Source organism: Ascaphus truei, chromosome 8 (assembly GCF_040206685.1).
Source record: "Ascaphus truei isolate aAscTru1 chromosome 8, aAscTru1.hap1, whole genome shotgun sequence".
In the NCBI taxonomy this organism is placed as follows: Eukaryota; Metazoa; Chordata; class Amphibia; order Anura; family Ascaphidae; genus Ascaphus; species Ascaphus truei.
In genome coordinates this window covers 69,908,286-69,921,914 of record NC_134490.1, presented here as the reverse complement: position 1 = coordinate 69,921,914, position 13,629 = coordinate 69,908,286, and the positions used below count along the sequence as shown (strand labels likewise).

Sequence of the window (13,629 nt, the reverse complement as noted above, 5' to 3'; positions counted from 1 at the left end):
GTCTCTGTACAAACATTACCAAGACCACTTTAAAATACTGTATGTTTTACAAACGCTTGTACTTGTCCTTCATTGGTTTCATTTTGGCCCTATGTGGGGGTGAACCTTTAACCCTTTTGTGGACAGTGTCGCTGATCCCTTTGCACTGACAGTGTTAAGCAAGTGGGGAGATGGGGATCAGTGATAACCACAAACAGGAAGTGCAACTTAATATCCCGTTTAGGTGATTGACAGGTTTGTCCTTTTTTATTTCCAGCGCTTGATTAACCTGGTAGACCTGAATCCTTACATTTTATGCTCCATCTGCGAAGGATACTTTGTCGATGCCACAACAATCACCGAATGCCTTCATACATGTGAGTTTACGTGTCCTCTGTGTCTGCAAAATGAACCAATGAGATACATAAGGAAAAAATGATTGATAGTTCCAACAGGGTACATAAATGTAATCGTGCTTTTGGGGGAGGGTTTCACCCTTTCTCTTGTAGTGTGTGGCAGGCCCCTCTGGCAAGGAAAGGGTTAAAAATACGGTAAACAGCAAGTGATGTGTGAAACTTTTACATGAGATGATTGAAAAAAGCCGCGACCGAGTTAGAGTTCGCAAGCGTTAAGAGGTCAATGAGTCCGTCAGTTTCATATATTATGTTAACTTGCTAAATTCTCTACGATCTTGCAGGTTGGCATATTAAATGAGGATTCGCTTAATGCTGGGGTTATAATCAGGGCACACAAAATGTTTCGCTCACTGGGGCTATTTTGCTGGAAGCTTACTAATTTAGTAATGCCCTTTAAAGCAGCACTACAAGTTGCAGTTTGTTTATTTTATTTTTTAGTTATACGAAGAAAATAGGGGGTCTCCGGAGCTGAACGGTGTTAATTTCAGCTCCGGGGACCCCCCTGCCTCCTGAGATACCTCTGTAAGGCCTCGACCATGGTTTCTGCTGGCGTGCTGGGGCTGAGGGAAAGCGGGTGCTTTCCCTGGCCTTAAACAGCGCGCCGTCCGTGGGCGTGTCGGCGGGCAGTAACGTCACGGAGCTGGTTCGCCCTCATTGGGCGAACCGCTCACGTGACCGGCCCTGCGAGTCGGCAAGCGGGAAAATTTAAAATTTTCCTGAGACCTACACTTCCGCAAGCGCGCGGAAGCGTAGGCGAGCCCCTACTAAAGCTGCTCTCATTGCGGCTGTAGGGGCTCAGTGCCGAGCGGAAGCGCGCCTCAGCCCGCAAGCACTATCCATGGACGCGGCCTAAGGGGTGCTGGTATCTCCTTTATGTTTAAATCTGCTCGTCACGAGGGCCAATAGCAAGCCACAAGGGATGATGTGACGGCTTCTTATTGGCCCACAAGACACGTGACGTTTAAGCCGTTATTATGGCAAACATGGAAAAACATATATAATTTTAAACTGTAGTTAAAGTAAACTAATTACAAACATTTAGTAGGTATTCTTTTCAAGAAGAAAAACATTTTTTTATTTTGTTTATATGTATTGTGTGGATGTAATTTATAGAGTTTGGGCAACGCTTGGATACAATTGAACAGTGGATTTTTGTTGTTGTTGCATAGTCCTCAGGCTGGGATTGGGAATACATTATGTACATATGTTTCAGTGTGCAAATGTATCGTTTAATATTTTTCTACAACAGAGAGTTGTCATAAATGGAACTTTTTCAGGTTGGGCTAGGGTCGTGAGTGGAGTACCTCAGGGATTATTACGGCGACCACTGCTTTTTAACTTGTTTATTAATGACCTTGAGGTTGGGATCGAGAGCAAAGTCTCCATCTTTGCTGATGATACTAAATTGTGTAAGGTAATAGAATCAGAGCAGGGTGTAATTTTTCTCCAGAAGGACTTGGAGAGACTGGATACATGGACAGGTAAATGGCAGCTGAGATGTAATACAGATAAATGTAAGGTTATGCACCTGGGAAGCAAGAATAAACTGGCGATTTACACATTAAATGGGGATAAATTGGGGGAATCCTTGATGGAGAAGGATTTAGGAGTGCTTGTAGATGGCAGGCTTAGCAATAGTGCCCAAAGTCATGCAGTAGCTGCAAAGGCAAACAAGATCTTATCTTGCATTAAACGGGCAAAGAATGGAAGGGAAGTAAACATAATTATGCCCCTTTACAAAGCATTAGTAAGACCACACCTTGAATATGGAGTACAATTTTGGGCACCACTCTTTAGAAAAGACTTTATGGAACTAGAGAGAGTGCCGAGAAAAGCCACCAAATTAATAAAAAGGATGGACATTCTAACTTATGAGAGGCTAGCTAAATTAGATTTATTTACTTTACAAAAGAGGTGTCTAAGAGGGGATATGATAATGATATAGAAATTTATTCGGGGACAGTACAGGGAGCTTTCAAAAGAACTATTCATCCCAAGGGCAGTACAAAGGAAACAGGGGCATCCCTTAAGGTTGGAGGAAAGGAGATTTCACCAGCAACAAAGGAAAGGGTTCTTTACAGTAAGGGCAGTTAAAATGTGAAATTCATTACCCATGGAGACTGTGATGGCAGATACAATGGATTTGTTTAAAAAAAGGTTGGACATCTTTTTTAGAAGGGAAAGGTAATATACAGGGATACCTAATAAGTAAACATGGGAAGAATGTTGATCCAGGGGGTAATCCGATTGCCAATTCTTGGAGTCCGTAAGGAATTTATTTTCCCCTTATGACACTGGGGTTTTTTGTTTGCCTTCCTCTGGATCAGTAATTAAGTATAGATATAGGATAGAGTATCTGTCGTCTAAATTTAGCATAGGTTGAACTTGATGGATGGATGTCTTTTTTTTTTTTCACCCTCATCTACTATGTAACTATGTAAGATTGTTTAATAATGCCATGCAATAACGCTAGTGTACTCCATTACTTGTGATAGTGTTGGGAGTGCTATCAATTGATATTTTACATTTGATAGTTAAAGCTTTAGTCTCCTGACCAGCTAAATTGGATTGTAATTGCTATAAAGTGCTGGTTTGGGTGATATTCTATCCCAAGTTACTTAAATTGAATAATACTATGTGAGTTCATTATGCATGATGCTTACATTATTTTGTTGCACTTATTTATTCAAGTTTTTACAAGATAATACTGCTTTACCTCAACGCTAGTTGCAGATGCTACTAAAGTGTTGCTTGATACAATAGTTTAGGCATCCGTATGGTTTTTTTTTTTCCCCTATTTTTTTTATATTGGTGTATGGTTTAAAAGTATTTAATGTCAATTCATTTTGCTGGTGGTTATGTGAATGGTAAACAGAATTTAAACTTTTAGTAAACAGACGTTCTGCCTTGGATGAAATGGAAGAGATTAAGGCAATTGACAGTGTTGTACTATAAATTCTGAATTGGAGTATTGCCGCAGTGGTGAGAGGTGCTGGTTTGTATTCCGTGTAAATAACTTGCAATTTAATGGTCATCTCATCCTTCTTTTTTTTTTTTTTCTTTCAGTTTGTAAAAGTTGCATAGTAACACATTTTTACTACACCAACCGATGTCCTAAGTGCAATATAGTGGTGCATCAAACACAGCCTCTTTATAATATCAGGTGAGTATTACTGCTGCTCGCCCTACATTTTTCTCCAAATTACTTAAAGTAAATGCAGTAGCTACATTGATCCTAAAATGAGTTAGATATTTCTTAGGCTGCGGCCCTGCTGCCGCTGACCGCGCTCATGCTTGAGAGCGGTGACATCACCAGCTCTCAAAGTATGAGCACCGGGTGTCCTGTCTATTTTGCAAGTGCGTGTGTGGGGGCTTTGGGGGCATGTTGAGCGCTCTTCAAATTTATTTATTTATTTATTTATTTTTTTCCGCCAAGCTTGGGAGAGCGTGCGTGCACCGGGACGAGACAATTTAAATTGCAGGAACTAAACTCGGCAAGCGTCGCGCGCGCTCAGCGCTAGCGTGGACACAGCCTTAGGCTGCGATACTTTTATTTGGACCAACATATCAGTCGTACAATATTATCTTGTGCGTATGTTTTCGAGACTGCAGAGGTCTCCATCAGATGTGATCATCTCTGCAGTCTTGAGACCTCCGCAGTCCTAAAAGCTTGTGCACAGGACAACCTTGTACGATTGATATGTTTGTCCTTATAAAAGGTATCATGCCTATAAAGTATTCTGTTATTGTTAAACTCATTTAAAATAAATGTAGTTATGGTATTGCTAGACTAGGGTTGTCATTAACACAATAGTTCACATTGGTCAAATGCTGTCTGAAAAAAAGTGATGTGGTATAAAACTGGGAATTCCTGTACATGAATTGCGCCCCCAGAGTTCAATGTAAGTATCTAAAACCAAATTAAAACTTGGAGTGTTTTATAATAAACAAAGCAAGAGATATTGCCGCTCACCAAATGTATAAACATATATATATATATATATATATATGTCAGGGGTGCATACGGGAACTTAACATATAGATCAAAGGAGGGAAGGGTTAAAGAAAAACCCAAAAGGGAACCTATTTGCACTCCCTGGCACTAGTAAATGGTTAGGAATGATTTAATCCTTGGGAGGTGCCCATACACCATTTAGTGATACAATACTAAAAACATTTTAATCAACAAATATGCAAAGACCAAATAACACAATGTTTAAAAGAAGTGATACTCTCCTCACGAGGATATCCCAACGCTTAACAGCTCCTATGAATGTACGAGCCACAGTCACTGGCTACAATACGTATTCCCTCACCTTGAGAAAGCGCCAGGGGGCGCGAAATGATCGTCGGTGATTTTATGATGCTCTTTCCGTGACGTCATCAGGGTGTGCAGGACCTGGAGTAGCGAGTGAGCCACAGTGTGCACGCCAAAGACGCCAGGTTGTATACTTCCCTAACAGGGCCGCAGTACTTCCCCACAATCAGAGGAGGGTTTGACTGCTATATATGTCTTGTTAGCACTAGGTCGTTTGTAGCCAGTGACTGTGGTTCGTACATTCATAGGAGCTGTTAAGCGTTGGGATATCCTCGCGAGGAGACTATCACTGTATATAAGCATTGACTGTGTGCCTTTGTAACCCATCAAGTGGCTTAGACAATTATATACCTCGCCTAGCACAGGATACATAGTGGCTGGTGAGATACATATTTACAGGACTTCTGTGACGTGATACTTAACAGTTTCTACATGGGCTGACTTTATACATCTCATTAGAGAGCTATACATTAAGTGATCACTCACTCGCATTCCCGTACCTGCACCCCGTTTCTTTTAAACATTGTGTTATTTGGTCTTTGCATATTTGTTGATTAAAATGTTTTATAATCGCCAGCCTCACCCCTCAATCCTCCAATAGTGGTACCAGTCCTGTTGGGCTGAATATTTGATTGACAGCTCAAAATGCATTAGTGACAGTCAACACAGTATTTTAGGTGGGATTTTAATGTAAGTCCCCCAAAAATGTACAGTTACATGCCTATACAGGCAATCACATGGATCAGAATAGGTAGGAAAAAGGATGTAGAAAAAAAATATATGTATTTTTTTTTTAACCCTGAGTGAGTGTGTAGCATCATAAAAATGAACTGTAGCTGTACAGCATGGGCAGCAAACTCCAGTTCTCAAGGGGTGCTAACAGGTCAGGCTTTCAGGATATCCCTGCTTCAGCACTGGTGGCTCAGTCGAAGACTGAAGTTGGCTGCCTCTGCTGTACAGCTATCATTGGCAGCAGTATTGTATACTTTCTACTAATTAAAATGTGCCTTTTTTTTTTTAAGGTTGGACAGACAATTACAAGACCTAGTGTACAAATTAGTAGTCAATTTGGAAGACCGTAAGTAATTCCGAAACTAAAATGTTTTATTTATGAAAGCATTTAAATAAATATTCGCTGTTTTTTATTTATTTTTTTTAGCACAAGGCAACCTGTCCCTTAGAGCTTACAGTCTCATTGGCGCTTGAGGAAATAGTCACTTGCCCAATGTCAATAGAAGGTAAACCTTGTATCTGAATTTGGTTTCCATGCTTGGAACCACACGAGAACTTTTAAAGCCAACATCTCTTTTTTCTGAAAAAATTGGAAGAGTTTCAAGAGAATGTCAATATATAGTAATCAAAGATTAGAAACAAGAAATATGTATTTCACACCAACTAAACCTTTCTGTACATTGATCTAACTTTCCTTTTTGGTCACCTTATTAAAGCTGCGGTCCTAGCAATATCCTATGTGTTATTTTTTTTTGTTTGTTTGTTTTTGTTTGTTTTTTTTAATAAATACGTTTTGCACTATGAGAAAATACTTGTAGCATTATTTTTTAATAGCTCTAAATGACATTTTTCATGTATTATAATGTAACAAGCATTTTTTGTTTCTATAGCAACCATTTACAAAGTCACGTTCCCTTCCTCTTTGGGAACAGGCTCGGGCACACCACTTTTTGATCCCTGCCCTCTCTCTAGCAGTGCACCAATTGTATCTAGTGACAGTCTGGTCACATGATCTTCCCCACAGAACTTTGCATATTTGATTCTCTTCTGCTGCACTGACAGCCATTTAGTCAACCCCCGACCTGTATCTTCGCCGATCGATCACAGGAGAACTGATCGATCGGAAACTTAGCTAATTACTTATCATTGTGTGGATTATATTGATGCACATATTATGCTTACCCAAAAGTGGCATTTTTTATAAGCATTTTAAATATCCCCATTATACTTCAATTATTATATTAAGATTTTATTGCACTTAAACAGAAACAATGTTTTGTGATAGTTCCTATACAGGAGCCAATTACATTTAATGTATTTAGATTTCTACGCACATTTTTATGCTCATCCTATTTATTTTAGGAGAGAAAAAACAAATGTTTGAATTCTATAGAGAAAGAGGACTAGAAGTACCAAAGCCTGGTAAGTGTGGTGCTACATTTACTTTACTACAGTCCGGCTAATGTTTGAGGCAGTTTTATTGATCTTGAAATACTTCATGTGTTTAAGGAGATGTTACAGAACTAAACATAAATACCTTCGTGCTTTAAAAGCATCATTCAGAAAGGGGGCTTGCTACCAAATTACCCTATATAAAGGAAGCTACAAGGTTCCTACACATTTTAAGTGAGGTAATATATTCACTGAAGAAGTCAATAAACAGACGCATGAGAAAGGTGAACTTTATAGATCATCCATTCTATGGTGTAGCACAATGTAGACATTAAAACCTATTTACTGTGCTAAATGTACGCACACATACAGTACATTTTACCATGCAGTTCGCCTACAGTTTTGTAGAGCAAACATGTCACTAAATCTTTGCCTTCTTTCTAAAATGTGTTGCAATTTTAGGATTATAGAAACACTGAACTCTCTTTCAAGTGGAATTGGAAAGCAAATTTGTAGTGGTTTCCTAGGCAATAATATTGCTGGGCACCGGAATCAGAAGGAATTTTTTTTATCCTCTTTGGGGGCGATAAACTAAAGAGACTTCCTAGATGTTTTGACTGCCATGTTCAAAATATAAAATCTTTCATATTGCGTCCTACAGCAGTTTCGCAACCTGTCGTCATTAATCGGACAAGACCAAGGAAATTATTAGGACCTGTGTTCCGTATCCCACCAGAACTGGACGTGTCGCTGCTCCTGGAGTTCATGGGGTCAGTGAAAATGACATTGTTGTTGCAATTCCTGTCAGCTCTGTAACCATTCATTTTCTTTGTCGGGAAAGATAGTCATACAAACAGAAAGCTCTATGTATGTAACACGATTTTTAAAATAAATATAATCACTGCCTAAATCATATAAAGGATGGCTGCAATATATAGTGCAAATCGGGAATGGCGTACTCCAGTCATCAAGGGTCGCCAAACGACTGAGCCATTGACTGAGCAACCTGTGATGAAGGAGTGATATTCTGAAAACCTGGCCTGTTGGAGGAGCAGCAGGGATGGTACAGTTGTAATATAAATCCCGCTGTAATATAAACCCTACAGGTTTCTCCTTATTGAGGTCCAAAAATATGAATCCACAAAACTATAATTTCTGCGGATGGGTTCATTGATATAATATACATATACAAATTTAATATTTTCTATTTCATATGTAAACTTTTTTCCAGTCAAGTAAAAAAGGCTAGTTTTTTTAAATTCTCGTAGCTGGTCACTATAATTGATACTTATGGCTCCCTTTGGAAGTTACCGTATTGGCCAGAATATAGTGAAACCTCGCACATAATACGACCCTAAAGACTTGAAGGTGTCCTACATGAAAAATAAAAGGTGTTAGGCTGCGCATATAATGCGATATAAAGTGGGAAAAGTAGTGCTCAAAAAATCACATAAAGCTCTGTGTTGAACTTGATGATAAAATATATAACAGCGCAGATGTTAGTAGGATGATAGACAAAAATGAAACATAATTAACATGACCTTGGTGAGAGAAGTGCCTAGTGGTGGCCACCTGACATCTACAAATAATGACACACAAATATATGTCCCAACTCAAGGTAATCAGTGTATATAACAGATTTAAGTCTGCTGACGGGACTTATATCAGGGCACTGTGGCCCATTACCTGCCAGCTTCCATCATCCAAACAGCATCCACGGCTGTACCTGTGCAATCTGTTGTAGAAGAGATCCAGAGGTGTAGTTTGTAACAGAGCACAGCCAAAATGACATCCAATCTTGATAAGTGAAAAAATTCCCAAGCAAGCTCCAAATAGACAAACCAGTTTTATTGCAGGCTCACAGCAATAGGGCTAATATAACGCACCTACGCGTTTCGTGCCAAGGCACTTTAAGTGCTCATTAACTCATTAAAATGGCATTGAGTTTAATTTTTAAATAAAAGAGGTACTGTAGTAAGTATTATCTAATACTGCAGAATTGAGATATATACACACACACACACACACACACACACACACACACACACACACACACACACACTATTGCTTGGATTGCTCCTTTTTAATTGAGGGAACACATTTTCCATGACTTTGGATAGGATTGGGAGAAGAGAGATTGGCCTGTCGTTTGAGACAGTGTTTTTGTCCCCACTTTTGAAGATTGGGACAACTCTTGCAGTTTTCCAGGTCTTCGGAATATGGCCTGCAGACAGGATACAGTTGTTTAGGTGAAGGAAGCGGAATGGCAATGGCTTGGGTCACCGATTCATAGGAACTTTGATTGCCGTAGGTCAGGTCCACATTGGCTGCTTAGTTTTTAATGATCTGTTGGCATCCTGAACTTGCAGAGCACACAGCTACATGTAGGAGTAATGCAAAATATTGCCAAAGATTCAAATGTAATTTCAAGGAAAGCCAAGAGTAGTCCCAACTTTACCTATGCTCAAAATGTACATTCACCGTTTTGATCTTCACATACAGTATTTATTTTTTTTTTACCTACCTCTTATTTCCTTCCTGATTTATTCTTTCTTGTTTAAGTGGCTAACTATTCCAGTCTTTTACCGATGTATCTACTTGTATATATTCTGCTTTCTCTCTTGCCTCCACATAAATTCCCTTCTGATATTTGCTGTAATTCAACACGCTACAATGTAAAATATAACAGTTCTGCGTTTCGTGTACTAAAGATTGCAATAACACAAAGGTCCAGAGCGAGGCCCGACACGTTAATATCCTAAATAAAACATTTCTCACTTGCTGGAAGTACCTCTATTTCAACCATACTGTCCTCCTAATGTCTTATTCAAACCCCAGTTTATAGACTAACATGAATCTTGATTTATATAGTGGCTACATACCCTACCCTCTAACGAGCATTGATGACAATAACATCATTCTTTTCAGTCCTATTCTTTTAGTTGCAGCCAGGGAAGCCTTAACTGGGTGTAATTTTGCAGTCAAATTCTGAATGTATTTATTGAACAGCATGTTATCATTCGTAGTAAAATGTGTGCATGCGTCTTTTTTTTTTTTTTTCAAAAATTTTTATTAGGCAAATACTTATTTCACAATGTACATGTCATATATGTTAATACAGCCTAATACAAGTTTTCTCCATTTTTTGGTTAAAGAAACCAGAGAGAAAGAGGAAAGCTCATCGCCCTCCTGGCCCTCCTGGGGTTGTGGGGGGGGCGCGAGTATGGAAACAGAGAGTAAGAGTATGAAAAAGGGGGGGAAGGGGAGGGGGGGAGGGGGGGGGATACTTGTTGCTTATTACGTCCTCAGAGTATTTCTACTGGAGTTTCTAGACTCGTTCTTTTTACTTTTCATCTTTGGGTTAGGGACGTGGGGGTGCCATATGGGTTAGCCACGGGTCCCATGTTTTATTAAAGGAGTCCGTGGATCTTTTCAAAAAAGCCGATAGTTTCTCCATGTTCATTACCTCTTGTATCCTATTTTTTATCGTTTGTTTTGAGGGGGGAGACACTTTCTTCCAGGCGGCTGCCACTGTGTGCATGCGTCTTTAAAGAAAAGTGCCAAATTAAAAAGAAGTGATTTGAAAGGGACACACCGAGAAGAGGCTTGATGTGAGGAATGGATAACGGGTGCTGTGATGGCAAAATGGGCAGCGTAAAGTTGAAAGATCAAGATCTCTATTTTAGTTACTGAGTTTATTCTAAAAATGCAGAGGGGAACATTTAAACTTGAGAAAAAAAACTGTCGGGTAGAATATCCAGTGTCACATAAATGAGTAGATCAGTATTAGGTGATACCTTTTTCTATTTGAACTAACAATAGATATTATACGACAAGGTTTCGAGGGTTCTCCTCTCTTCCTCAAGTCAGCAACACTGATTCACAAACATTCCATGAGTTTAATACAGATGTTAAAAAAAAACAGATAACAATCAAAGAGAGAAGATATGGAGGGTAAATAAACAGACAGGGCAATAAAGGGATGAAAAGGTTACTGAGATATTTGTGTCATGTACAAAGATTGAATTGTTATATTGTTTGGGATTACATGTTCATGGTGTTAAACTAACAATGACCACCAGGAGGTGCAGCAAAACCATGTTGTATATCTCACAGGGATGGCTTTTATTGGGTTAGTTCTCTGAACAAATGGGCTTTGTTTTAGTCAGCCTTGTGTAACTTGGCTTTTCCTTTTTGCATTTTCTGATTAATTAGTAATAGGTAATACTTCACAGACTGGGGTAATTGTTTTTTTTTATGTATTTAGTTAGAATGTGTGTGAAAGGTCACCAAATTTTAGTTCAGCCTCTACATTAGCGACGGGTTCAGTTTCAAAAATATCCACAGAGCAGTATTTTTATTTGAGATGTAAGCACCTCGAAATTGTACATCTCTCATTCATTCTTAGAATGGGGTTTTTTAAATGCTTTTATTATAATGGGTTGAAATGCCTCCGTAAATGAAAAAACAAAGTGCACATATATTATACCAATTCATCAATATGGAGGCTTTAATGCAACAGGACGAACTGGTCGCTGTTTATTTGGTATATTTACTTTATCAGATCCAATCTTTTCCCTTTTCAGGGATGTTTTTTATTTTTACAATTCAATGTTTCGTTCGAGATATGAGCAGTTGAAATATTACGCATCTGGTGCTAACCTCGGACGCTGAAGATTAAGAGCAAGACCTAATTAGGGGGCAATATACGAGTTACACTCACATAGATGTCGGGTTTGATTGCTGCTTTAATGCATCTAGAGTGCTGACGAGTCACTGGATGGATGTTTACTTCATTTCACTTGACAAGGGTTTCTTTAACAATTCCTGACATGTTGCCCTGTTTTGGCTCTGCCAGGAGTAAAAAGCCTGAATAAATGATGATGCTATGCAGCAGAAATGTGTGTTTTTATCCATGTGACTTGCATACTGCTGTATTATTTATGAAAATGAAATGTTTTTGTGGTTTTGGAAGTACATTTTAAACCTCAAATGAAAATAATTTTTTTTTCCAGCTCCTGGATATTTCAGACTTTAAAACCAAAATCAATAAAAACCTCTAAATATTCATAGTGTCTACTTAGGGGATTATTAACTTTGATATCTTCGTGAACCTTTTTGGACCATAATTAAATCCTTAATTAAATGTTATATTTGTCTTTCAGGGCTGAAGAAGGCACAGGAAGTTTTAAGGTAGCTTATTGCTTTATATTAAATTGTCTTGCTTTTTGCCATATCTAGTAAATATCTGAATGGTTAAAATCTCCTGAACAGTCTGTATGTGCATCATTAGGAATAACCATTTTTCTAAGCGGATGTATTCGGCAGTTTCTGTTATGTTAATATTGCTCATGCTCATTGTGACCATGTTCTAACAGAACAATGAGTAATCGCCTGCTTGGAATATAAATAATGGCTCCACCAGTTGTTTACAGATGTGATCAGCAGAAGTTCTGAAGTTTAGCTGAACAATTCTTTGAGCAGTCTGTGTGTGTAAAACTTGAGAAACTCCTTTGGTGATTCTTGACTCGCTCATTGGGGATTATGTAGGGGGTTAACAGTATAGTGGCGGGGTGTCAAATTCCAGAGGTTACAAACAGTAATTTGTTTACTTTAATGCTGCTTACTTTAAATTGGGGTAGTGTGCAAACAACCTGTTTTTTTGCGTTTAGAACAGGGGTGGGCAACTCCAATCCTCAAGGGCCACCAACAGGTCAGGTTTCAAGGATATCCCTGCTTCAGCACGTCTTCGACTGAGACACCGATTGAGCAACATTTGCTGATCAGGGATATCCTCAAAACCTGACCTGTTGATAGCCCTTGAGGACAGGAGTTGCCCATCCCTGCTTTAGAATCATAGATTGCACTCTTGCTTACAAGCTTCTGTAAAGGTATTGGGCCCAGATCCACAAAGCTCTGTCAGGCCTCCTAACGTTATATTCTCAATCAGTAACAGATGTTCTGTTCCCTGTGTATCGCCAGCTCACACACACAATTATATGTAAAAACAATGGTCGTTACTGATCTCATTAGTATAGGCTTAAAAGTGTGTTAAGTTGGCTCTGACTCGCATTGGCTTAACATGGATCGCGTTACACCGGTCTTGCCTAAAGTTGGCATTCGCTCCCTCCAGGCCCTGAAATATGGATTTTAAGGGAGAGCGAGAGCACACCTGAGATACCTGTGATATATGCTAATAGTATATGCAAAGTAGATTTAAATGACTCGTAATAGCATAAATCCCAGGTGTGTGCGTTTATGAGCACAGGTGCCTTACCATGCGGTGTTTGAAGGGGGATTTCAGGTGATATAGATATATCACTTCGGGCGCTAGTAAAATAGGACTCTCTCCTCTCCCTCCCTCAAGACCCATATTTCAGGCTCTGGAGGGAGGTAACACCACCATTAGGTATCCCCTACGTCAAGGATGCACAAACTGGGGTCGCACCCCGAGATTATTATTTTTTTGCGGTGGTTGCAGAGGCCCACACTCTTCCCTAAGGCATTTAAATTAAATGCCAGGTGACCACGCGAGGCCTCTGAACTTCAGTTACTGTGTTTCAGTTGGCTTCTGAGACGCATTGCCATGGCGACGCAACATCAAATTACGTTGCGCGGTCACGTTAGTCACATGACCCCGTGGCGTTATTTGACGCTTCAGACAAGGTATGGGGGGAGAGCTGACGGGGGGGCGAAAGGCACAAAGTTTGCACACCACTGACCTAAGTAACGCATCATTGAAGCCCTACGTTATCTATGATAGATCTCTGTGGACATGTGCAAAAGAGGTGT

The 13,629-nt window shown here is 39.4% G+C and overlaps 1 protein-coding gene across 1 annotated transcript in view; it reads left to right on the top strand.

The window, feature by feature from the left end:
- The window catches only part of PCGF6 (polycomb group ring finger 6), a 44,308-nt gene that overhangs the window by 1,592 nt on the left and 29,087 nt on the right, over nucleotides 1–13,629 (top strand). Inside the window, exons 2-7 of the mRNA XM_075612521.1 lie at nucleotides 257–356; nucleotides 3,462–3,558; nucleotides 5,736–5,791; nucleotides 6,808–6,867; nucleotides 7,499–7,607; nucleotides 12,003–12,030. Coding sequence (XP_075468636.1) covers nucleotides 257–356; nucleotides 3,462–3,558; nucleotides 5,736–5,791; nucleotides 6,808–6,867; nucleotides 7,499–7,607; nucleotides 12,003–12,030 — 450 coding nt within the window. The remainder of the gene's footprint in view (nucleotides 1–256; nucleotides 357–3,461; nucleotides 3,559–5,735; nucleotides 5,792–6,807; nucleotides 6,868–7,498; nucleotides 7,608–12,002; nucleotides 12,031–13,629) is intronic.